Below are 27,984 nucleotides of genomic sequence, written 5' to 3'. Positions count from 1 at the left end.
AGAAAAAAGAAACATCAGTTTTTAACAATGGGCAGGCGAACGATGCTTGTTCGAGTAGCGTACTTTATTTTAAAATATGAATAGAAAACGCATACATAGTAAGCGGAAGACCATGTCTAATCAGTCAAAGATTTACAGCAAATAATTAAAAACTTTCGAGAAAATATTCGAAGAAAAATGTAGAAACGAAAATATAGAAGAGATTCGCACGAAAATGACAAGGGATCAAAGCGATAAACTTATATAGGCATTGTGCTCGAAACATTTTTAGAAATATATAACGAATAATATTAAATATATATAATAAAATCGAATTAAAAATGTAGATACAAGTTCAAATATTTCACGTAACGAAGAAATTCGCTATTCGTACAGAGTTTCATTTTCACAATATCTCAATTGTTAATAAAGTATCTTACTATAATATTCGTTATCGTAAATTATATATCTCGTGTCAATTTGTAATTTTTAATTCAAATATAGCAGCTAAAATCACTCCTACGTAACGTATGCAATTTTTAAGGAAATAAAAAAGAAACGTAAAAAGAGAAAGAAAAAAAAAGGAGAAAACGATCATTGTGTGATTAGATTATATATACGTTTTGCTATTAACACGCAAGCTGAGACGCACAAAAAAAAAAAAAAAAAAGAAATACAATTTACGTCGCAGCAACACTTGCAAGGCACACTTTTATGTAAAACAGCCAAAAAATAATAGTAACTGATGATCTTAAATGATGATGATCATGATAATAATTAATAATAATAATAAAGAGAGCTATGATGATTATGATAGAGATAACGATGATAATTGATGATGATGATAAATAATAATAATAATAATAGAAAACAATTAATACAATGTATGTATTTTTAAATTTAAAAAAAAAAAGGAAAGTTCTTAAATATGAGAATGGATGAGATAGCTACGATAATGAATATCGATTCAATATTTGGCGTAATAATAATAATTGTGCCACAAACATTCGGCAATCGAAAATAATTTGCCGATATCTTGAAAAAAAATCAATATTGTGTGAGTTTTGTCTTTGGTACAATCAAACAATTTCAATATTTATCCGAAATCTCAAATTAAATTAAATTAATAGACTAGAAGAAAATTAGTAATCGGTAATCGAAAGACGATGATGTGTTTGTCCTTGTAACATATATAGGAACGTTATTTCGCTATAGTTTGGAAATTCGTTTATAAAAAAACGAAAAATGACTATAAAAGTTTTACAACGAAGTGGTGATCGTATACGACGGGTGTAATAACGAATATCGTATTCGTTAGCAAATATTCACACGAATCCGAGAAATCGGCGTCGTATATCGAAGAAAAATTGCAAATTGGTTGTAAAGTATTATCATGTAGTCAAAATTAACTGTGATCGTTGGCGCAACTTGTCATCTGTTCTGTACATGTTGAATGGGAACATTTCACTTCGGGCGTGCATTCGTTCTTACTCCTGAAAAATTAAAACGAACCCGATATTAAATTTTCATTCATAAAAAGTTTAGAAAGGAAAGTGGAATATATAACTATTGATTATCAATATGTTATTATTTTATTGATATTATTTAACAATATATCGATTATATCGTAAAAATATTATTGCAAAAGCAAATAAAAGCGACAGTTTAAGAAAGAATTTCTTGATAAAAGAATTTTTTATTTTCAATTTGAAAAAATGTATCATGATAAAAAGAAATTTAATATTTAAAAATTTTAATATATAATATGTAATTATATAATTGTAATTTAATCATGCAATTTATATATTATATAAATATTAATCAAAATAATTTCGATATATATATAATTGGATATTAATAATGGTATTTTAACAATGGATGTATATACAGAGATTATAAATATAAAAATATAAATATAATTTTTAGTATATTTGCGTGTGTAAAAATAATTTATAGTGATATTGATGATTGAAATCTATCAAAGAAGAATGCAATGGAACTTATAAGAATCAATTATAAAAAAATTTAAGATTAAATTTCGATTATAATTTCAATTGATGAAATAATACAGAAAATTTAAATATTCTTTAATAATATAATTTAAAAGAAAAATGTATGATATCTGTAATAATCTATGTATAATTTATGAAATGTATAAAATTAAAATTTTAACATAACAAAATTAATTTTTTAAGATAAAAAATATAAGACAAAAAAATTAATAAAATACATTTTATTAATTACTCTTTTATTATTTTCAATAATAAAAGACTCGATCTCTGAAACTATTTCCACATATTACAAGACTATTGCACATTCTATATTTTGAATGATTTTATTACAATTAATATATTGTAATATATCTATCTTACTTATTTTTATATTGTCTTAACGATATTATGCATAATCATAATCATTTAAAAGAATGGAGGAAGAAGAGAAGAAAGGAATTACCTTTTCTGTTCCGTTGATTGTTCATCAGAGGAGACGGGAAAACTCGAAGCACCACTTTCTGAAACCTCTAATGTTTTTGCATTCTCCGAACCAGGTTTCCTTTTCGTAACATTCGATTGTTCAAGTTGACGACCAAATGTATCCAAGTTTCCATTGTAATATCCGTTCTCGCATTTATTAGAATGCTCGTTGAATATTGGTGATCTTCTGGCCGGCAAATAATCCGTCGTACTTGGAGATAGTAGTTCCTCGTAATATTCGATAGTTTTTGGTTCTGAGATTCCATATTTCCTCGGAAGAGAGGAATAACCAAGGCCGACGTAAACATGATTGTCAATTCCAGAATCATTCGATAAACCGGAAAGAGAAGGTTTGTAGATTAGATCTGCGTCCGCAGAGAAATCGGCACTATGATATCTCGACCTAGAAGTGGAGAGGTCGAAAGTCGGTGATCTAAGATACCTTCTAACGGGATCATAGGAAGAGGAGAGAACGGACACGTGTTCGGTCGGCGATTTAAGGTCGGTAACATAGCCAGCATCTGAATAACGAATACCTCGATCAAGTGAGCGATTGCGACCGATCGCAACGCCATCTTCGGCGTATAAGCCGTAACTTTTCTCTGTCGTGTGCCTGAGAGTGGGTTTCGAAACCGTGGCCAATCCTGTGTATCCTATTCCGTACCTGCTACGATCTCGTTGTTCCCGATGTCCTGAAAAACTGAATTTTCTCGGGAGCGTGGCACTGCTTGGTAGATTGATGCCTGGAGGAGGAGCGGTCAATGATGGTCTTCGCCTATCGTTGAATCGTGAATAGAAACTGCGCCTGCGTATTCGGTCGATTATCGACTCTGAGTTATCCGACTTGTCGTTTCGAGTAAACAGCGAATGTGAAGGCGAGGTTGGAGAATGCAAGTCAGGCCGTGCATGACTCATTTCTGCTGAACTGATCGACCACGAATCGAAACTCTCAGGTTCATCCATTGGAGAGAACAGTTCATTCGGATAATCTGTCGATTTTGATTCTTTCTCTTTTATTTCTTCTTCGATCGACGCTCCCTCTGGAGGATTTTCTGATTCCATATGACCGACTGCCATCGATTCCGCATGGCTCTCGATGATTTTCGCACATTCAGTTACCTCTTTCTTCAATTCGGCCACGTCTTTCGCGCGTAATGGTTTATCTATGATTATCTTATTACCAGCAATATTGGTGTGATGTGTCACTTTTGAAAGACATTCCATCAGTTTGCCAGAAAGATCTTCGTTTGATTTGGGAGAATCGATAGAATTTTTTGGCGCATCTGATTTCGGTGAATCCTTTTTCGGTGTGACATTCCTGAATGAGTGTTGGGGTATTTTGGACAGATCAAGCTTTAAATTGCTTCTGTTTGCTCGTTGCTGAGATTCCTGTCCTTTTGATTGATCACTTTTTGTTTCTGTCGCCATTGTTTCGTCTCCAGAATTAGTTCGATCTCCAATAGCTGAAATTTTTCCCGTTTTGTCTTTCGATTCTATTCCACTATTTTCTTTCGCTTTGTCGGTGACATTCTTTGTGATATTAGTGCCGATTTTTGATTCAATCTTTTTCTTTATTCGCGATTTTCCAGATTTTTCCTTTTCGTCCAAATTTTTATCGGTATCGGTACTAGTATCATTATTTGATTTCTTTGCGACTTTTTTTACCACTCGAACAATTCTTTTTTTCTTTACACCATTAGAATCATTATTTTCTGAAGTTTCAGAAGTCTTTTTAATTAATTTCTTTGTCTTTTTATCCGTGTCCTCGGATTTGCTCTGTTCCATAGACGAACCATTCTCCAACGAAGATCGATTCGTTTTTTTCACTTTGCTTGTCAATTTCTTTTCCACAGACTCTTTCTCATCATTATTCGATTTCTCACGCGTATCAGTTTCCATCTCTTGATTCGTCAATTTTTCTCCTCCAAATTCTTTTTCACGGGATGCACTTCTTTCTTTGCTGGTCGACGTTTTCTCTTGTTTCGATCCTTCCTTTAACGAGGATCTCTTCGAAGATTCGGATATAGAGGAGCAAACTGTCTTTTCCAATTTTTCCATTTTTTTCGAATCTCCGTTCTTTTTCATTATCTTGAAATCAGTATTTGAGAGTTTAGTTGGTATTTTGCTGGTAGTGACAGGAACAGTAACATCCTCATTGGAAATAACATCAGATTTTACCAATTTTGGCGGGCTCTTCTTCAACTTCGTTAAAATTGCAGTTTGTGATCGAGTCCCATTTATGACTTTATTTGTATCCCCGGTTTTAAACAAACCGAGGACGGAAGAAACTTTGCTTTTAGAGGAGGTCTGATTCAATTTCTTTCGAGATAGATCCTCGGCACTGTTCGCTCTCGTAGCAGTGTTGTCAGAATGATTTGAAGACGGATGATCGATAGGAGGTGCGGATCGTTCCCGAGATATCTCTTTTTCCATTTCTTCCTTGTTCGTTGCAACTGACTTCTCTATTGTTGTCTTCTCCTCTTGTTGCTCGTCATTGGATCGAAGTCTTTCTAATTTCTTTTCCAACGAATGTAAAAATCCGTTTCGACTATTTTTATCCGACGAATCCACACTTTTTTTCTCCTCCTGGGGATCCTCCTTCTCTCGCGATCCTCGATCCCTTCTCAACAAATTGATCTCATTTTTCAATTCCTTCTCCCGTTTCTTTTCTCGATCGACGCTACCTTCTCGACTGGTTGTTGTAGCCGTAGTTTTCATTCCTATCGCTTGTGGCGCTGCTTTACTCTCATTTTTACGTCGGATAAATCGAGACTTGCGACGCTCGTTTTCCGCCGCTTTTTGCGCTTCCTTCTCTTTCGCATACCGACTTTCCTCTCTGGGGGTATCGAAGAAATCTGGGCGCAGGAATCGCGATATCCGACGTTGCTTCGACTTTTGCGGATTTTCTTTCTCCGTTTCTTTTTCTTTGTCATTCGCCTCGTTTTCCGACTTGTTTCCATTCGTTTTGAAAAACTTGCTGAGCAATGATTTTTCCGGGCCGAGAGCACGCACGACAAGACTCGCAACATCCTGCGAGTCAGCGTACGATTTCCGACGATCGATGCCCGTGCACGGTTCTCTGGTCAACGAACCGGATCGTAATCTCAAACTGGGTATACAGCTTCGACGTTTTGAGACGGTCGAAGATCCGCTCGCCTCACCAATCGAAATCAATGAATGTTTCTCGCATTTATGCGTGTCTCGGTAGCTGGAACTGAGATTCTCAGCCGATCTCAGATTCTTTAGTTTCGATTCTTTGATTAAATTCTCCGCGGCAAGCATTCTATCCTCGAAGTTTTTCGATGGATCCGACTTATACGGGGATTTGTAGTCGACTATATTAGAGGAGGACTCGGTCGGTGACGTTTCATATTCCGACTTAGCGGATAAGCTAGATGTCGCGTCCAACGGGTTTGCGTTCGAGTCGCAAGCCGAAGTGGATTCTGACACCGAACCATTATCCATATTGTTCTCTTTTCTGTCTATGAACGTATCATCCGCGGTCTCCTCTTGAATTTTTTCTGTACGATAACAACGAAAACTGTCCTTTCGAAGTTTTCCCGTATTAGATCGGCCACCGCTCGTTTCCTTATACCATCTGCCCAAAGTATGAACCATAGCTTCCCTGGGCAATGTTGAGAGCAAAGAGGAACAATGATCGATATCATCGTCGTTGAAGAGATTGAGAACGGATCGACGAGCCGAGTTTCGTGATTTCTCTCTTTCAGTGGATGGATCCAATAAACTGTTTGTTCTTCTAATGGCTCGACGATTGGCTGACCGATCTTTATATTCGGTCTGATCGGAAATAGTAGAGACAGATCGGTCTGTGAGATCGGACGTATCCAAAGAATTCGTTGGAACTAGATCCCTTTCGGCTGATTGAGCTCGTGCCTCGCGCGATACAGATGGCGATCTCGTCAATGAGCGTCTAGTTTGTTCGATCAAGTTTCTGCTCAATCGTCGAGCCAAACTTGGCGTGAAGCTTTGTTCTAACGGATCCTGTGGCTCTTTCCTGACTCGTATCGATTCCGCTTCTATGTCTTCGCGTGTTACTTTATCTGAAAAACAAATCTCGAGATAATATCTATGCGCGGCAATTTGAATGATAAATGATTACAATTAAATTTTGGATTATTAATTGCAGTTATATTTTGTACTCTTTCTTGATTTTGTGTTATAACTTGGCTATCAGTTAGTCTAATTACTTAATTAAAAATGTCGTAAGTCGAAATTATTTTTTTAAAAGTCGTTTCTAAATTACATATATCGTAAAATGTAAAAGTAATAATGTCGTAAGTCGAAATTATTTTTTTAAAAATCGTTTCTAAATTACATATATCGTAAAATGTAAAAGTAATAAAAAAGATAAAAAATTATAAATGTAAGCACAATTTGATTGTTGAAAATATAAATATAGGGATACACGAAGATAATAAAAAGTTCGAATTTCAATATTGCACGTATTAAGTTCATCATAGATATTTTAAAATTATATTTTCAGCAGTCAAAATACGTGTAATTTCTATTTCCTCGTTTTAAAGATATTATATCTACGTATGTATATCTATTATATATGACATATAAAATGTCTCATATTAAAATGTTTCGCATTTTGCTATTTATTTTACAAATAAAAAAGAATTTATTTTGAAATTTTGATCCCGATTGTGGCCAGGATGCAAGGCACGATAACTGAAATAAATATTTAATCAATGTTTAAAAATCATTTAATCGCTAATTTAGAGATTAATGATTAAAATAAATATTTGACTTTTAATACAATTAAAATTTTTAATGTGATTAATATTTATGTTTAAAAAAAATTAAAATTGTTAAAAAATTCACGATTGATCTAATCGCTCAATTATTTAATCAATTTGGTTTTTATATTATATACAATTTATATAAAATTTTTTTTATTTCAAGTCAATTCTATCTGTATTGATCGAATTTTTCGAAATGGAATATTAAATGATAATAAAAAATTAAAATGATAAATTTCAACATATTTATTTATAAAAATTTGTTCTATATATTATTAATTATTTTGATTATTATTTATATTCATTAATAATTAATTTTTTTTGATTATAGACTTCAATTAAAAAAACCAAATTAAAAATTTTAATCGATTTATACCCAACATTGGTGTATGCTGGCATTTCATTTGGCAGGAAGCGAACAAAATACTCTGATTTTCTCGATATTTACACTCCTTTATTTCTACATACATTAAATCTCTTCTCTTCTCTTATAAAATTTCTCGAAAAATTAATAAATAAATCTAACTGATGAAAGTTACCTCTAGTGAAACCGTGTACGATCACTATTGAACAATCAATGATTCTGTCCGCGTAAGGAAGAAAAGGAAAACAAAAATAGCGTTCCTTCTTTGTTGATTTTTAATCGAACATTGCACAAAAAATAATTAAATGGAACAATTAATCCCAAAAGTATTCAGCCACATTCGATATCTTATAAAAAATATAAAAATATAAAAAATATATCAATAGAAAAAGCAACCCGGTATCAATTTTTTTATATTCATTGTTTCATTCTATAATCTAATCATTTAAAAATAAAATGCGCAGAATGATCGTTATAAAAGGATGAGACCACTATAAACTTAATAAATCACATTTTTTAAATTTTATTAGCAATAGCGCAATTTTAAAATTGGTATTCTTATATAATTTTTCTGCATATCTAATAATTAAAATTTATCATATCTTAAGACTTATAAAATTCTCCAGCTATTTCTTTCAACTTTTAATTGGCATGAAAAACAGAAGATTAAAATGGATCAAAATGAACTTATCAAATCTTCATGTATGAAAAACTAAATATGAAATATTTAGAAGGCTAGATATTTTTTTTGGGACTAATTGTAAACTTCAAAAAATGAAAAGAAAAGAGAAAAGAGAGAAAAAGATTAAAAGAAACAAAAAAAAATATATAATCAAACGCATAATTGAATAGACAAAATCATCAATAGTTCGTTAACTTTGGCACTCTTCGGGCCTACACACTGTAATCGTAACCGATCTAATGATATCTTTTTTTTTTTTTAAAAATGTACATCATTTGAAAACGTACGTCACACAATTATACACGCATACAATCTCAAATATACACGCGGCAAGCATACGAGGATAGATATATATATATATATATATTATTAGATAGATAAATAGATAAATAGATAAACAGATTGATAGATAGATCGATAGATAAATAGATAAATAGATACATACATACATACATACATAGATACATACATACATGCATGCATGCATGCATACATACGTACATAGATACATACATACATACATACATAGATAGTGTCTCTAAATATATTATTAATGCAACAAATTATTAAGTATTAAACGTGAAGGATTACATGCAACAAAACAGGCTTGCATACGAAAACTAATTTATAGGTTTTCGATAAATTTTACAGCAAAATGATAACGATATTTGCAAAACGCTGTAGTTTGTTTTTCGAATCGGATAGAATCATTTATTTCTGATGGCGATTGAATGAAGCTATTAAAATTTTTAATTAATTATAAAATATTTTTATTTTTATTTTTTTTTTTAGAAAAATTAAGTAAAAAAAAAAAATAATTATAGAATGGAGTATTGAAACGTTCATTCTATATATTTTTGCATAAATAATTTTCATTTTTCTAAAATAGAAAAAAGTTCCAATTAAATAGGAATATTTATTTAAAAAAAAAAAAAAAGTTAAAGTCATGATCTCCAATAATGGATTATCATGTATGTTATTTTTTGAATCAAATTTTTTACTGATTTTATCATTAGAATTTAAACTTAAAACTATAGATATTAATAATAATGCAATTTCGATATATTTTTTACAAAAAAAAAGTTTTTGCGATTATAAAATTTTATATATATATTTAGTAATTTTAAATTTTAGTTGAAGAAAATAATTTTAATTTTTAATACTTTATTTTAAAATATCTGTTATAAGAAATATATGATTTTTTTCAATTCTTATACGAGTATAAAATAACAGTTAAAATTTACACAATAAAATTAATATATAAAATTAACTAAAAACAGAGAAAACAAAGAAAACAAACGAAAAACGAAGAAACGATTTAAAAGTTAAAAATTTAATAAATAAACTCTTATTTATATAAAAAAGTTAATAGTTTCATTCAATTTTCAATTTTCAATTCGTAAGCAACGTGGTTTTACGAATTCGCAAAATAAACTATTGCACTCGACATCGAAATAAATATATAATAATAATAATAATAATAATATATATATCACTTTAAGTGTTTAAATCACAACGCGTCAAATATGTAAACTTAAATCAAGAGTAATGCAGTGTACAGTTATTAAATACAATATAGTAGCATTATCAAAGCATGCTGAGAACAATATAATAAAAGTAATAAAACGTTGTTATTTAAACTCTTAAAAACACAACAAATATCAGCCATCTCAAACAAGGGTTAGCTCCTTCGCTTTGTGGTACGCAATCTATCGAGACACTTTCTCTCGATAATATCTTTCCAATGGATGCAACGAATTTGTCGTTTTCAAAGACGCGATAACAGTAATAACAACAACGATCATCGTACGTATGTTCGAACAAATAGTGTTGTTGGCCCGAATTGCTCCTCGCTTTCATAAGTATTCATTTCGACGTCATAATACGATTTATACTTTGCCACATTTTTATCTTTATCATAAAGATAATTATTTTCGAATAGAATAGTGAAATAATAATAACCAATCGTGCAAAAGCGAATAACGGATAAAAATCGTTGCTCATACAATAACACAAAACATTAATAAAATAGACAATTATCAATATATTCACATTATATGTATTTTGATAGAAGTACATTTATTTGATGACACAGCACAGTATAAACATTCTTCTGTACTATTCCTAGATGGCGGTTATTATTAAGTAGACGCATTTCAATTAACTCTTTGTAGTTGTTTCCATTAAATGTTTTATCAATTTATATTGATTTTATATTAATAAGTTTATTAAATAATATTGTCTAAAATAAATAAATTATATTATTTTTTTTTTTAAACTTTACATATATTTAACACATAACATTGAACTTGATTTTATATCGATATATATATATATTTTATATTACATTATTTTATATTTTTGAAAGCATGCAAAAAAATTGATTTACATTGATATGTAAGAAAAATAGTTAATTTACAATTATTAGCTATGAAATAATTATCATGAAAATTCAATGACAAAGAATAAAATTACAAAAAAATTAAAAATTTTTAAAACAACTATATTAACGTTGTAAATGATAAAATTCCTTTTAAATTTTGACAATTGCCTATACAATTAATATTACGGACAAAAAATCGACAAAAATTTAAAATTTATTCGTGTCATCCAAAATTACGCGAAAGTCAATCTCAAGGTTTTTTTTACATTTATGGCGGAAATATATAAATTTTTTTTGATAATGAAAAAAAAAATGTGATCAAAACTGTTAAATTATTCGGATAATTGATAACAGATATATAACTGCAAATGGTTAAAATACATGTAAAGAATATGAATATGTCGTTCATGCTTTGTGTTATTAAATGTGCGACGATCTTCAAGCGCAATAAAACCGATGATCGATAACAGCAATAATATTTGTTGAGATGAAGGTTAGATTGAAACCACGTCAATCATTTTGATTTTTGTGTTTTTTTTTTTTTCTCGTCTTCATGTGTCAATTTCTATTTCATTTTCGCATATGTCATCCGTTAGGCTGCGATTATTAAAGATACATTTTTTGACGAGTTAACGAGTTCTGATAAATAAATTAAAAATGTTTATCAAACAAATTTACATTGGGACATTTGAACAGTAGTGCTCTAATATACTAGAGATTCTTGTTGTTATCTTGCGAAGCAGATAGAGATTTTATTTCAAAATATATTTTGAAACTAGAACTTCTTAAAGGACAATAGATATAGTAAAAACAAACGAGAAAGATATAGTAGAACAGTTTTGTGCTTTAAAGAGATAGCACGTAGAATGAAACATTCAATTGAAAAAACTTAAATTTTTATAATTTTCTTTAAGAATTTTTGTATTAATGAATTGATGGGACTTTGCTAAAAATAAATCCAAATGCGATATAAATCGAATGAGTTTTTTTTTTTTTTTTTTTTTTACCAATAATCAATTAAACTATTCCAAATGAATATTCAAAAGTCATACAATTTATATCATATTTGAATTCATTTTTATAAAGAGAATTTTATCAATCGATCAATCATATCATTTTTTTTAAAGATAAAATGAAAATTATAGAAATATAATTTTTCGAATATCTTGTTTGCTCGTTTGCCATGTTTTTTTCGTTTACTCTTGCTATATCTATCCAATTTTTATCAATAAGTTTGGAAATATTGAGATAATGAGGTTAAATCATTCAAGTGAGACGTTTCGATTTGAATTTAAGCAGGCACTATTGTTTTATCATTTTATTTGTATTTGTTAGAAAATGTCAGAAAATGTATCCACTGTAATCGATAGCCTTACATGTTATACGGAATTAACGATGGAGCAACAACGATGGCGGGTGAGTATTTTTTGCGAGTGGAATCGAGATGTTTTGTTCGCGTAGTTGGACAACTGTCGCGCGGAACAGGTCACCTTAGTGTTCGACGTATGTAAACAATCGAACGACATCGAGAAGGAGAATAGAGAGCACCGTTCACTCGACGAGGTGACGTTCGCCGAATATGAGTGTAGCATAGTACCTAACTTGATTTGCCTATTGGGGATTAGCATCTGCCCGCCTACGTAGAGTCACTCGTACGGTCGCTGCAACAACCGTCAGAAAAAACGATCAATTATACGTATTTAGACGATACGATTCCACCGTTATTTTCTAGAATATATTTTCGATAATCACTCGTATCGTTGTTCGCTCATACATATATATATATGTAACGAGCAACGAAAAAGAATGATGCCAGTGGGGGATTAATTTTTTATTTTTTAATTTCTCTTTCGAAAAACTTTATTCTCACGATCGAACGATTCTTTTGATCAGCTTTGCCGAGTGGAAAATGGGTAATCAGCCGTTAAAGCGTTATCGCATTTAATCGAATAGTTGTTTTCAGACGAGATATCGATTTTTTAACAAAACTCACGTTCGTAGTTTCAGCAAATTGTCCAATTGCGCAATTTCTGGCACCATTCTTTCGATGTAAATGGATTTTACACCTTTGGATACTTTATGGGTTTTTTCTTTCCTTGTTCTTTTTCAACATAAAATATGACACAGATGTATTAAATTACCAAATATTTTTTCTAATTATATAATTTCTTATTTTCTTTTCTCATTACGTATCGTTTTTCTTCATTTTTTTCTTTTCTCTTTCGATCCAACATTATAACGTAGTATGAATATGGTACCGAAGAAGAAAGCGAAAAAAATATAAAAGGCGTTGATGGAAAAGAAATGAATTCTTGACGAAATACGTGTATTACCGAAAATATAAACTGTAAAATATCGTTTAGCGGTGGAAAACGATAACTCCTTTGATCGCTGATTGCAGAGTCGACGATAGACGTGAAGTAGATGCATAAATTTTGATCAAAGATGGATTCTATTCTTGGAGAGTAATAGAACTGAATTTCCTCGTGTACTTGTGTGTATGGATCACGTGTGCAATCATGCTTAATAAACTTTAGTGTAATACACTGAACAAATTAAAGAAGAAAAATAAATTGCAACTACTACATGTTAATAGGATAATATGTAAATCAACAACATTGCAACTTGCTACTATTGTACGTTACGAGGTTCTATGTTAGGCAAAGTGTGAGTTACGTCTGTGAGTAATTTTAATGCTCAAACTTTTCTAAACGCGAGCGAAAAAATATTGCGATCAACCGTTGGGCGCTTAATCCTCAGAATTACGTAAGATTCGGCTTCCGTTTCGTAATTTAACTGTTCTCAACTTTATGGAAATAGGGAGGGGGAAAAAAAAAGAGAGAAAAATAAAAGAAAGAAAAAAAAAAGAATGAAAGAAAAAAACAACAGGCAGATACCGTTTACATGCTCTCGTTCAAAATCCAAAAAGAGACACGCGCGAGTGACGTTTCGATCAGCCGACACTTTCGATCAAAAACAACCAACGATTGACTCGCTCTCCCCTCCTTTTCTTTCTCTCTTTCCAATAGCGGATTTAGCGGTAGTCGGATTGGGTGGCTGTCAGGGGCCCTGAGCTTGAAAAGGTCATCGATTGAAACAAATTTTTTATTAATATAATATTGAAATTTTTTTAAATATTCTACGATTTAGATTTTCCAGATCCAAAAAAATTAAATGTAAAGAAATTTGGAAAAATTTCTTTAAAAAGTAGAGAAAAATATAATACCGTGGCAAAAGCATACAAAATTGCTAAAATAATATTTTGAATATTTCCAAACATACAGGATGAATAGATCTCGATCAAATATTTATGTAAATTAACTTTGTCTTTGTTTTTAGAATCGATGAATGTTCATGAGTTATTAAATAATAATTAATATCTACAATAATTCATAAATTATTTGCTATAAAAATGTTGAAAAACTGTAATACAAAAATATTGTAATGCATAAAATTATTAATTTAGAATATATTTAAATATAAATTTTGTTAAAACTGTATGAAAAGTGAGAAACAAAATAGTATTTTTCTTTTCATGTTTTCTTCTTTCATATAGCAAACTTGATAAAAATTTAAATTAAAATATTTCTTAAAAAATTAATCATTTTTCATTTTCTCAATGAATGACTGTTTGCAATGTATGACAAAAAAATATATGATTTCATTTAAAAATATGTTAAAGTTGACAAAAATTGATAATATTAAGTAATCAATAATTCAATAGAATCAATAATATCTTACAACTTTTATATGAAACAGCAAATAAATTCATGGACTATTTTAATGATTATTCTTATTAATCAAAAATTAATAAAAATTACTTTAAATATTCCCATTTGGAACTTATCAGCAGAAAAATCTTTCTTTGTTTTAAAAAATTTGTAATAAACTATTTAAAAAAATATGAGATTGAAAAAAAAAATTAGATAATATATAAATATTAATTACAAATATTATTTCACATTACATATTTAACAAAAGAGATAAATCTCATTGTGTTTTATATTTTGTGTGTATTCGTTTTTTCTTTTTAGAAGCCCCGAAAATTATACCACCAAGGGCTTTTACTTCGCTAAATCCACTACTGCCCCTCCCATCTCTCTTTCTCTCTCTCTCTCTCTCTTTCTCTCTTTCTCTCTTGCTATACACCTCGAAAGAATTGTTTTTCGGCTGAAAATTACCGAAACGTTTACCCACCTGTGCCAAACAAGAACCATATATGTATTTATTCTATATATGAGGTTAGTATAAAAATGTTGCAAAAACATTGTCAGGCAACAACATCGAAAAATATACTCGGAAAGAGAATAGATATAATACGAAGAGAAAAAGAAAAAAAAAAGAGAGAAGTGAAGGAGAAGAAAAGGAGAAAAAAATAACAAATAGAAGGAAAGATGGAGCGAATTAGAGCAAAAAAATAGATATAGAGAAAGAGAGAGTGGAGACGAGAAGAGAAGGAAGCGAAATGGAGAGAAAAGAGGTGAATCGGTAAAAGTAAAGAAAAAAGATATGCTCTGTCTATCAACGACTCGACAACAGCTAGGTATACTAGGAGATGCATACTGAATACCATTCAGCATTTTCTCGCACTAGTTGTGGTTTCAACCAGTGGTAAAATAGCAACGATCATCGTATCGCAACTTGGCAGAAGCTTGTTATATCTTTCGAATTATTTCGAATCGTTTGTTGTCTCAATGATTCAAGTCTACAACATTCGATGGAAAAATTAAGTTAGCATTGCTTCTGCGAAGGCACGTTTTAACGAGATACTACGTAGAAATGTATCTCTATTGTAGTCAGCTAATTCAGATTGGCCTGATTAAGCGAAAGTTGCAATAAAATTTTAACACTGGATCGAATCCCGTGTGTAAACCATTTGCGTTCCGAAAATCATCGTTTCGACGATCGTTGCTCGATCGAGTCTCGTGCAAGTTTTCGATAATTATGAATAAATAGAAGAAAGAACGCAGAGGGTTCACTTTCGTTAAATACCAATGATTTATATTGCAATTCGATACGGTTGTATTCGTACAGTAAAAATTCGTAGAACAATCGCTTGGCATTTTCTTACCTCTTGGTAAAGTGTTACTGCCGATATCGAACACTGTTTCCCTCGAAGGAACATGTGATCCTGGACTATTTGGAGTTCCCGGGTTTGATGAGTTTACAGAATCTTTTCTCGAGAATATATCACCTTCCCGACTGAGCGAATGCCTGAATTGAGACTCTGACAGTCGCCTAAATTCAGTAACAGATAAAAACATTCGTGTGACTTTTTTTTTGTGATTTCGTAAAGAATCAAAAATATTATCATTTAGCTTTCATCATTTTAAGCTTTTGTAAAATCCTAATGCATTAGGTTATTACTGCGCGTTACGATAAGCGCGATTATTTTCTAAAATTTTATTTTTGCATTACAGAGATTGTTACAGAGTTGGGCAAATTTTATTCGAATAACGAATAATGAATAAATCATTGAGAATTTATATATGAAGAGCAAAAAAGATTAATCGAGTAGTTGAATACATGATAAGAAAATCAGAGAAAATAAGAAAAAATAAATAAAAGTGAAACAGATTGACATTAATTTGATAAAATAATATAAAAAATATGTATTGCTAGACAAAAAAAGAGAAAATAAAGTTAAACAAGAAGATAAAAAAGACAAAATATTTGAAAATTGTAACGTGATAGAAATGAAAGGAAAGAATATTGTTAAGAAAAATAAAAGAAATGATGGAAAATATAATAAAGAATTTTTTTGAAAAATTCGAACTAGATATAGGATTGTAAAAATTATAGAAAGAATAATTTTTCAGATTTATTCGTATATAATGAATAATGATTTTATCTAAAGAAAAATTATTTATTATTAACAAATAAATTTATAATATTATTCGAAAGAAATTTACCTCAATACATTATTCATTATTCGAAAGAGCTAAATGACAATAAATGCGACACCATACACTATATATATATATGACATGTCTTATGTTGGTATATAAATAAGGTTAACAATGAGAAGTATTTCTTGTGACAAGAAAGAAGAAAAAGAGAAAAGGAAAAACTAAAAGATAATAAATATAATTAATATATATGATACATATGATTAATCTCACTTTTATCAGGAAAATGTTACGAATATATTGATATAATTTTTAAAGTAATTTTTCATTGAACCAATCATTCGTTACATTATCGTTATCAATCTTCGCAAGATTAAAAAACCATTGCTTTTGATTTCAATTCAGATGGTGCTTCTAGCAATCTTACATTATAAGAAATAGTAATTTCAAAACTTAATCAAAGTTTTTATCTGAAAATTATTCAAATAAAATTTTTATTTTTAATCTAATCGAAACTAACCTAAAAATTTATTTGAATTTATTTTAATGCCCAACTCTGATGTATATACACGAGAGGGCATAGATGAAAGAAATCGTAACAAATGTATGCTGTCCAAAGTATAAAATTGTCATTTATAAAAAATATTTTTTCTCTATGATGTTTGTTTCTATGTGTGCGTATTACGTGTGTACAAGAAAAAAGGGATTTATATAAACCGATTCGTGATATATTTTGCACTACCTTCTAAAATAATCAGCATAGACTACATTGTTCTAAAGTTGTTGTTAACAATTGGACTCACGTAGTCACGGTCCTCGTTTCGACATATGTCTGGTAGCTTGCACAAACAAGCGTTAAATCGTTGTCATTAGGTATTGAAAGTTCATACGAGCAGTAAGCTAGCTAAAAAGATATTCGAAAAAAGCGAAACGCGGATGCTTTGAAAGGAGAAGCAATATTGAATGCTTAAGAAAAAGCAATGGATAACAGATGGTCAAATTGTAAACAATATAAATGAATATTACCTTGATAACGGTTTATTCAGACCCCAGAAAGCTTGCGAGGAATTAGATCCTAATCTTCCGAACAATCGGGAACTCGGAAAACCGGTGGTACGGTTGTCGTCAACATTCAATCTTTGTGTCAAGCTTCGCACTCTGGACAATAGAGTGGAAAATAAGTTCTCGGCAGTTAATAATTCGAATCCATCATCATCATCATCTTCGCCAGAAGATAAACTGTCTGCGTGTTCTGATGGTTGTCTTGTTGGTCGAGAGCTTCTCAACCGATGCATATGTCGTTGCAAGAGATCCTCGCTATCCCTGAAAGACAAAAATGAAAAATAAACTCATTTTTCATAATCAATCACATATTGATTTGATTTCATTTTGACTAAGAAATAATTTCAAATATTTGTTCACATATTTGTATATAATAAATTTATTTTATAAAAGTATACTACGTTCATAAAATATTCTAATTGTCTGAGCTCAAGAATCAAATATTAAAATAATTGCAACAATTAGATACGTTAATTGCTCATATTATATAGATTCAAAGAAAATATAAATGCAATTATTCTGAAAAAATATTTCCTATATTTTTGAAATGAATGAAAAAGTTAATATATATTAATACTCTTGACAATTGTTTTACAAAAATATAAAAAAATATCCACTAATAAACTTATTATACTTAAAACATAAAAAATATAATAGTATCATATTTTTTTATATATAATAGTTTTATAATACAGAATTTAAAAACTGATTTGAAAACTAAACGTATGATTATGTTATTATTTCTACATCAATGAAACCGATATTAATTTCTCACCGATATATCAGAAAAAAAAAAAATACACCAATTTTTACCAATAGTTACCTGTGTAACGAGGAGAACGGTGATTCGTCCTCGCTGGCATCCGAAAGAAGGGAACTCATTCTTCGAGGTCTGCCAAACCTTGATCGGGGAACGTTTGTGCTGGTAGACGAACTACCAGTTTTGGTTTCAGGTTCGACGCTACCAGACCTGGGGGTAACATATCCACCGCCTTCTACGGCAATGGGAATAATGTACTCTCGAGGACTCTTTCGGATTGGCTCAGGTCCAACGGTAGATCCGAGAGCGCTGTCAGTGTCCGAGTCTGCGGTCGATTGACGAGATAACGAACCAGATCGCTGTGAAATTGATCGTTGAGGCATTGGCGGTAATTTCGATGGTGGTGAGGTTGATGATTGTATCGACTGCTGATTATCCATTTCCATCTAAAATAAACGTAAATTTTTTATACAAAAGAGAAGAACAATTAAAGTACACATTATAATTGCAAGTCTTATAATATATCTAAAATTCGACTTGATATTACACCTGGATCGGAATTATTCTTTCTTTTGGCGCAATGTTCTTTGGTCTGGTTTCAGGTTCCAAGCTCGAACTTCTATTGGTTTGTGGTATCGCAGCCGCAACGGGAAAAGCAACTTCGGATCGTTGTGTTCGCAGTTTTTGCGGTTGGAACGCATCAATCTTGGCCTCGAGTTCAGATTTGAATGCGAAGGGAGATTCAGAAGATTTCCCACCCGTCATAGAAATCTCGGCTTTGCTCGTCTTTCGCGGTCTGGGTAAAGTTGCGCTTTTCAGAGTAATTTCCATTTTGCTGGACATTTTCGGTTCCTCTTGCTCTTCCTCGTTATTGAACGCCTCAGACGCAGTCGAGACCTAAAAGATAATGATTGAATAAAGAATGCGCATCAATTCGTTGTTTTTTTTTTTTTTTTTTTACCAAGACTTTTCGATCTTACCGTGACTCCTCGGTTAGCATCCACCGTTCTTTCATCGAACGAAAAATTCGTCTCAACATTTGGCATGGACGCAGATTCTGAACGCAAATCATTCGTTTCAACCTTTGACGATACTTTTGGTGAAATTTTCTTTGGCTCTTTACTCGAAGGGGATATCGGCGGAGAACCGTTTATCCTCCTTTGCACAGGTGGTTTTCCAATAGCACCACTTATTATATCGACGGCTCGTTTCTTGGCCTCCTCCTTCTTCTTTTCTTCTCCCTCCATTTCCACTTCCTCGTTCTCGTTTCGAGTTTGCTTCGACTTGTCGCTCGAATTTTCATTCCTTTTCGTATCCGTCGTGGACGGAACATCGATGATCATTTTCGAGGCAGTGTGCTTGACAGGTGGAGGTGTGGTTATCGAAGAGAGACTGGCCTTCCTCTCGAACACGCGCTTTGCTCCTCCGACATTCACGCCCGGTATGAAGATTTTCTTAGGTTTCTCACTCTCCACGCTTGACGCCATTTGATTGAACTTCTCCGCAGTTTCGAATATTTTGGAGCGCCTCCTTTCGAACATCTTCGCAGGAACTTCTCGCACTTCGTTACAGAGTTCCGAGTCAAGAGAGAGTGCTTTCTCCTTAAGCTTTTTAAATTCTCGTTGAGTCGCCTCAAGATTGATCGCATCGTCTCGACTAACGGATGATATTTTATCGAGTCTCTCATTTCCAATTACTTTTTCGTTCGACACTTCGAGCTTGGGAGGCGCGGATATATTCGTCTGATTGAACGCGAGGCTCATCGTTTCTGAAGGCTTAATCTCGTCGCCCAGTGTCGATTTCGCTCGACACTCATTCTTCGAGTACTCGTCGTCGACGCGATCGTTGATAATTCGATCTTCCGATAAAATTTGCCTCGATACATCTTGGAGTGGTTGCTCCTGTTCGAAAACTACCGGTGTTTTGCTTCGCTCCTTGCTCGGAGACCTTTCGCTACATTCTTTAATCAATTCTAAACAAGCAGCCGTAGATTCTATTTTATTCAAGTCGACAGTCTTGCTGATAGGAACAGTTACCATAGGATCTACCTCCATAGCTTCCTCCGTGATGGAATTTGGAATTGGCGCGGAATGGTGCCTGGAATGGAAAGGAATAAATTAGAAAATGACGCTTAAAAAAACGTCTTTTTTAATTACCTTGACGCAGACTTATACATTCTAGGTTCCGGCTCATCTCGTTTCTCTTTTCTTCGCGACCGTTCTTTCCTCTTCGCATCGGCGGCAGCTGTTTCATCCATTGACGGCGTTGTCTCTAATTTTCTCTTGGCATCTCCGCCTATCGGAGCTGTTCTCGGCTCCTCGGCTTCGAGTAATTCCCTTCTTATCCTTCTATCGGAACTACTCTGATCTAATTCCATTAAACTTCCAACAGAATGACACCTTGTAGGTATTAGAGTTTCGGAAGACACGTTATTTGGAACATCTCCGGCCGATTGTTGATCGCCTACGACCAGTTTCTCCGCGCTTGCCGACTGTGGTACCAGAGAGAGCAGCAAATCCAATCGAACAGGAGTCTGGGCCGCTAACTCTTCGGCAATATCCAGACAATTCTGTTCGTATCCTTCATTTACCCACCAATGGGTACAAATCCTTTCGATGTCTGCTCTCCTGCCAGGGCAAACAGTCAGCATGTCTTTGATAAGAGGAGAAGCAGCTAAAAAAAAAAAAAAAAAAGAAAAAAACAGGATTGGTTAATCTTATGCTATCTTAAAAATACAATTAGTCACAAAATAGTCTTTATACGATACATTTTTACAAGAAATTTCACCATTATTCTGAATATTCTGATTTCTTTGATACAAGTTTATGTAGATCAATATAGTTTTGTACACAGAGCAATTTTTTTTACCAATGAAAAATATTTTTCAGAGAATTAAATCATTCGATCAAGTTTTCAGCATTTTTTAAAACAGATAGAATCCTGATTAAATCCTTCAAATATTTTTTTAATGCATCTTTTATAAAATTTTTATATTATTCAGCATTGACAAAAACTTTAAAAAATGTATTCAATAATATTCATAATAATAATTAATGTATGTATTCAGGCGATTGATCAAATGATTCATCAACTGGTAAACACTATTCTATATATCTTATAAATCTTTTATTATTATTATTATTTTTGAGCATAATTCGTTAATTGAGTTTGCATTAGATATACGAAGATTTTTGTCGTTGATTGTAATAAATTTCGAGAAACAAAAAAAAAAGTGAAAGGGAAGAAACATGAGAGATACTTACGCGATGGTTTCTTAGGCTCGAAATAATCTGACTGTGAGATCTGTTTGACTAGTCGTTTGAAATTAGACCCGTCAAAGGGCATGGCACCGTAAACTAAAGTATAAAGAAGAACACCCAAGCTCCAGCAATCAACTTCAGGACCATGATAAGGAGTACCCTTAACGATTTCGGGACTGGCGTAGAGTGGACTACCGCAAAACGTGTTCAATAATCGTTGCTCGTCGAACACGTTTGATAAACCAAAATCCGCGATTTTTGCATTTCCAACCTGATCTAGCAAAATGTTTTCAAGCTTCAAATCTCTATGGCAAATTTTATGTTTATGACAGTAGAAAACGGCGGTGGCTATTTGCCGAAATATTCGTCTTGCTTCGTGTTCCGTCAATACTTTACGCTCGCTTAAATAATCATAGAGCTCGCCACCGGCCGCGTATTCCATTACCAGCACCATCTTTTCTCTATTTTCGAAGACTAGAAAAATGTAATTAAGATCAGAATTTAAAAATAAATTATAAAATAAAATATAGATTATAGGATTAGGCATTATGAAACAAATTTATTTATATATCATTCATATAAAATTTATATTTTACTTTTTTCATTATTTCATCTCTGTCTTATTTGGATATTAATGTAATTTGAAAATATAATAAATTATTTTAGCATTTTTTTACTTTATTTGATCACACACACATATATATATATATAAAGATGTTTTTTATTCGATGAATTAATTTTTCTACTAAGTTTCTTTTTTTCTCTCTCTCTCTCTCTTTTGTTCTTTACATATAATCCTTGCCTATATTTTAATATATAGCAATTTTAATAATCTAAAATCTGTGCTTCGTGTAGATATATGTACAACTTTATTATTATTTTATCTTGTTCATCTTATCTTATTTACTATTTTTATTCGAAACGATAAAACGTACGATAAATAAATTATTTAGAAACAACAATTTGTTTTGTCAAATAAAATTTAAAAATTGATCGAATATTTTTTCAAACACGTTTATTTTTTATTGTTAGTGATCGTTCGTCCTTTTTCTTGTTTTTCAATAAAGAACAAAAATAAAAAGTGCCCAATCTTGATTACACGGTATAAAACGATACCTTCGTATATGTGAATAATATTTGGATGTTGTACACTCGACATTATCTGAATCTCTCTTCGTATCCTGATCAAATCGGCTTCCGTTTCTATTTTGCATTTTTTTATAGTCTTTATTGCCACCTCTTGCCCCGTCTCTTTGTTGATCCCCAATTGAACTTTACCGTAAGTACCTTGACCAAGCTTTTTGATGATGTCAAACCTGAAGAAAATAAATGGAACACGGAATAATAACAGAAACGCCTTGAACCACACGGCTATTACTAATTTAACGAATGATTTACGACTGGCGCGTGAACAAACGATCTCGTGTTATTTACGTTCCGGCAATCTTAAAAGATCTCCGACCGGTCCCAATGGCCGACTCGAGCCAACCGATTCGATAGCCAATCGTCCACGGATGGACCCCACGAGATATTCGTAATGCTCTTCATACCTCTGCTTCAACTTCCGTTTGTGATTGTGAAGTCGCACCCCACCCGTACTCTCCATTCCTCCCATTATGTTGTGTATGCTTGCCTCTCCCACAACCATTTTTCCTTATGTTTATCTAAAAACAAAGCGTATATTAGTATATTAGCCAAACAATAAACGAACAATAAAGGTGCGAATATAATTAAGATTAAATGTTGTAAGAAAATTATAACTGTCAAGAGTTATTTTTCGTTATTATATTTGAAAAATATGAAGTAATTTTCCAGCAATTTAAAAGAATCAACATTGAGAGTGAAAATTAGATGATCCAACTCGATGTTCATTTGCAAAAAATATCTTCAAAACTTTGGAAAGTTAGAAGTTTTATTTCAATTCAAGTTTCAAGTTTATATTTATAGGAGAAAATGTTCGTGAAATATTTTCTTTGAAATGAATATAATATAATAAACATTTTATAATTGCAAAACCCCGCGCAACCGCCACTTGTGTCGCCGTGATCCAGGAAGTCGCGCGAGAAGATCCATGAAAACACCGGCATCCGGGCAGGCCGAAGCTTCCGGGATACGAGAGACCTTTGATGACATTGAACGTCTTGTTCGAGTTCGTCCGACCTTTAATTAGTAGTTACGATTTCATTTGCTCCCCAATCGCTTCCGTCTCCACGGATGATACTTATAATAAATGCAATTATTCACGGTTGAAATATGCGTTAGGAGTGTTCTAAAACAGTCGTTTTAATAGGATTACATTGGCGGTGTAACGTTAACACCGAGTGTCAGCTATCGAAAGAGATGGAGGTGGCTTTGCAAGCGTGGCCGTTCGTCTGAATAACGGAAACAAGCCGAGGATAGGTCTTTAACCAACGATCAATAAATCCTTTTACTCGGTTCGAATCGGCTGTCACGTTCCTCTTTACGAGCCACAATGGGGAAGGCTTCCCCTGAAAAATGCAGAATTCCCCGTCCACCTGCTACCCCGAACAATCCCCCCCTCCCCTCCCCCCCTCCCTCCCTGTACTGGCATTATCCGCGGATTAAACGCGAGGAAAATGGCCGAGGACGCGTTACGAGAGGTGGAATAGGCAGAAATGGATTGGCGCGATCAATCCGGCGATAGTTGGCGCACCGCACCGTTCCTCCTTCTTCGCTCTTTTTCCACGCTTCTCGTCGAACCCTCTCGGGTTCGGGACCAATCTCTTGGCCTCAAACGCGGCGTTTCACGACGACGAGTATGGTGTCGTAATACCAGCGAGAGCGGCGAGTAATATCTCTATTAATAGTTGTAATTGCTGTCAAAACGGGAATTGTGCATGCGTGCAACGACCATTAGCGGAGGGCAGCCTCGAGAGGGCACCCTTCTCGATGGACGTTCCACCTGTGTGCGTTTACGCGGGTCACGGGTGAAATTAGTGCGATCCATGGTTGGATGAGCGTCGGAAGATGGATCTGGATGGTCAGGGTGATTCGATGTGCAGTTAAAGCTTTCGACACTAACGGAGTGCGTAATAAGTTTCAAAGTAAGTCTTACAAAAGGTGCTCGACCTCCTATCGTATCATGTTCTCCTAATACAAAATCGCATTTTTGGACAAAAATTTTACTTCGATCAGGGAATTTCGTTACCAATCTTTTTTATTAAATATCTCGCTTATTCTTCACGATATTAAAAAATGTTTCGAATGAAAGTTGAATGGTTTCGAAAGGGCTATATTACGGTGCCCTCAATTTTTTAGTGGATCAGCTGGTAAAAAAATTATCAAGGTCACCCTTATTTTTTTAAATAGCATCATACACTTTTTTATGCACCCATCTATGCATCTTGTCATTTTCTATAAAAATGGAAAGGGGTACTTTTTGCGAAAAACAATTAGTTTCGAAGTTATTAATTATTTTTTAAACTATAAGTTTTTTGCCATATATGGCTTAGTACTTTTTTATAGAGAATATTAAGGGACAACTATTGGTGTATTGAAAAATATACAGTCCCATTTAAAAAAACCGCATTCGCGTTTATAAGTCCATAACCCTTCTATTTATAAAAAAATAAACGGCAGCATGACGTGCCCCTCTCGAAACCAAGTAACTTTTATTCGAAACATTTTTTAATATCTCGAAAAATAAGCGAGATACATCGAAAAATGTCGATCTACTATTCGAACAGTTCCGAGAATTTGACGTCATTTCTAGGAAAAATTTTTCGGTCGACCTCCTATCGTATCATGTTCTCCTAATACAAAATCGCATTTTTGGACAAAAATTTTACTTCGATCAGGGAATTTCGTTACCAATCTTTTTTATTAAATATCTCGCTTATTCTTCACGATATTAAAAAATGTTTCGAATGAAAGTTGAATGGTTTCGAAAGGGCTATATTACGGTGCCCTCAGTTTTTTAGTGGATCAGCTGGTAAAAAAATTATCGAGGTCACCCTTATTTTTTTAAATAGCATCATACACTTTTTTATGCACCCATCTATGCATCTTGTCATTTTCTATAAAAATGGAAAGGGGTACATTTTGCGAAAAACAATTAGTTTCGAAGTTATTAATTATTTTTTAAACTATAAGTTTTTTGCCATATATGGCTTAGTACTTTTTTATAGAGAATATTAAGGGACAACTATTGGTGTATTGAAAAATATACAGTCCCATTTAAAAAAACCGCATTCGCGTTTATAAGTCCATAACCCTTCTATTTATAAAAAAATAAACGGCAGCATGACGTGCCCCCCTCGAAACCAAGTAACTTTTATTCGAAACATTTTTTAATATCTCGAAAAATAAGCGAGATACAACGAAAAATGTCGATCTACTATTCGAACAGTTCCGAGAATTTGACGTCATTTCTAGGAAAAATTTTTCGGTCGACCTCCTATCGTATCATGTTCTCCTAATACAAAATCGCATTTTTGGACAAAAATTTTACTTCGATCAGGGAATTTCGTTACCAATCTTTTTTATTAAATATCTCGCTTATTCTTCACGATATTAAAAAATGTTTCGAATGAAAGTTGAATGGTTTCGAAAGGGCTATATTACGGTGCCCTCAATTTTTTAGTGGATCAGCTGGTAAAAAAATTATCAAGGTCACCCTTATTTTTTTAAATAGCATCATACACTTTTTTATGCACCCATCTATGCATCTTGTCATTTTCTATAAAAATGGAAAGGGGTACATTTTGCGAAAAACAATTAGTTTCGAAGTTATTAATTATTTTTTAAACTATAAGTTTTTTGCCATATATGGCTTAGTACTTTTTTATAGAGAATATTAAGGGACAACTATTGGTGTATTGAAAAATATACAGTCCCATTTAAAAAAACCGCATTCGCGTTTATAAGTCCATAACCCTTCTATTTATAAAAAAATAAACAGCAGCATGACGTGCCCCTCTCGAAACCAAGTAACTTTTGTTCGAAACATTTTTTAATATCTCCAAAAATAAGCGAGATACATCGAAAAATGTCGATCTGTTATTCGAACACTTCGAAAAGTTCCAAGAATTTGACGTCAGTTCCAAGAATTTCAGAGATACACAGAACCTGGCCCCAGTTCCAAGAACTTTAGAAATTCTCGGAATTTGACGTCATTTCTAAGAATTTCAGAGATTCCGAGAATTCGACGTCATTTCTCGGAAAAATTTTTCGATCGACCTCCTATCGTATTATGTTCTCCTGATACAAAATCGCATTTTTGGACAAAAATTTTACTTCGATCAGGGAATTTCGTTACCAATCTTTTTTATTAAATATCTCGCTTATTCTTCACGATATTAAAAAATGTTTCGAATGAAAGTTGAATGGTTTCGAAAGGGCTATATTACGGTGCCCTCAATTTTTTAGTGGATCAGCTGGTAAAAAAATTATCAAGGTCACCCTTATTTTTTTAAATAGCACCATACACTTTTTTATGCACCAATCTATGCATCTTGTCATTTTCTATAAAAATGGAAAGGGGTACTTTTTGCAAAAAACAATTAGTTTCGAAGTTATTAATTATTTTTTAAACTATAAGTTTTTTGCCATATATGGCTTAGTACTTTTTTATAGAGAATATTAAGGGACAACTATTGGTGTATTGAAAAATATACAGTCCCATTTAAAAAAACCGCATTCGCGTTTATAAGTCCATAACCCTTCTATTTATAAAAAAATAAACGGCAGCATGACGTGCCCCCCTCGAAACCAAGTAACTTTTATTCGAAACATTTTTTAATATCTCGAAAAATAAGCGAGATACAACGAAAAATGTCGATCTACTATTCGAACAGTTCCGAGAATTTGACGTCATTTCTAGGAAAAATTTTTCGGTCGACCTCCTATCGTATCATGTTCTCCTAATACAAAATCGCATTTTTGGACAAAAATTTTACTTCGATCAGGGAATTTCGTTACCAATCTTTTTTATTAAATATCTCGCTTATTCTTCACGATATTAAAAAATGTTTCGAATGAAAGTTGAATGGTTTCGAAAGGGCTATATTACGGTGCCCTCAATTTTTTAGTGGATCAGCTGGTAAAAAAATTATCAAGGTCACCCTTATTTTTTTAAATAGCATCATACACTTTTTTATGCACCCATCTATGCATCTTGTCATTTTCTATAAAAATGGAAAGGGGTACTTTTTGCGAAAAACAATTAGTTTCGAAGTTATTAATTATTTTTTAAACTATAAGTTTTTTGCCATATATGGCTTAGTACTTTTTTATAGAGAATATTAAGGGACAACTATTGGTGTATTGAAAAATATACAGTCCCATTTAAAAAAACCGCATTCGCGTTTATAAGTCCATAACCCTTCTATTTATAAAAAAATAAACAGCAGCATGACGTGCCCCTCTCGAAACCAAGTAACTTTT

At 32.4% G+C, this 27,984-nt stretch overlaps 1 protein-coding gene across 4 annotated transcripts; it reads right to left on the bottom strand.

Annotated features, from left to right (window-relative positions):
• Positions 1-18: 18 nt before the first annotated feature.
• Positions 19-23,247, bottom strand: Nuak1 (Nuak family kinase 1). Of its 4 annotated transcripts, none has more exons than XR_015291971.1 (13): positions 23,130-23,247; positions 22,696-22,895; positions 21,583-22,053; positions 20,476-20,992; positions 19,300-20,416; positions 18,869-19,216; positions 18,383-18,765; positions 17,524-17,820; positions 17,301-17,336; positions 15,720-15,886; positions 2,990-6,514; positions 2,434-2,856; positions 19-1,472 (listed from the first exon to the last, which is right to left on the bottom strand). XR_015291971.1 is itself a non-coding variant. In XM_086907813.1 (13 exons), exons 1-13 carry the CDS (start codon positions 23,225-23,227, stop codon positions 1,385-1,387), a joined length of 7,542 nt encoding a protein of 2,513 aa, XP_086763939.1. In that variant the 5' UTR covers positions 23,228-23,247; the 3' UTR covers positions 19-1,384. The 4 variants fall into 4 exon arrangements, 3 of the variants coding, with proteins under 3 accessions (XP_086763939.1, XP_086763937.1, XP_086763938.1); XM_086907813.1 differs by having other exon boundaries at positions 3,118-6,514; XM_086907811.1 differs by having other exon boundaries at positions 2,434-6,514.
• Positions 23,248-27,984: the final 4,737 nt, after the last annotated feature.

The sequence above is a fragment of the Apis florea genome, unplaced genomic scaffold (assembly GCF_048593485.1).
Source record: "Apis florea isolate Af1SG1 unplaced genomic scaffold, ASM4859348v1 contig_2899_pilon, whole genome shotgun sequence".
NCBI classification, from domain to species: domain Eukaryota; kingdom Metazoa; phylum Arthropoda; class Insecta; order Hymenoptera; family Apidae; genus Apis; species Apis florea.
This window is presented reverse-complemented; position numbering and strand designations above follow the sequence as displayed.

Coding starts and splice junctions, on each gene's coding strand:
- Nuak1 (XM_086907811.1), bottom strand. CDS start 23,227: ATGGTTGTGGGAGAGGCAAGCATACACAACATAATGGGAGGAATGGAG. Junction 18,766..18,868: donor AAAGAATAATTCCGATCCAG/GTGTAATATCAA, acceptor CGTTTATTTTAG/ATGGAAATGGATAATCAGCA. Junction 17,337..17,523: donor CTGAATAAACCGTTATCAAG/GTAATATTCATT, acceptor TGTTTGTGCAAG/CTACCAGACATATGTCGAAA.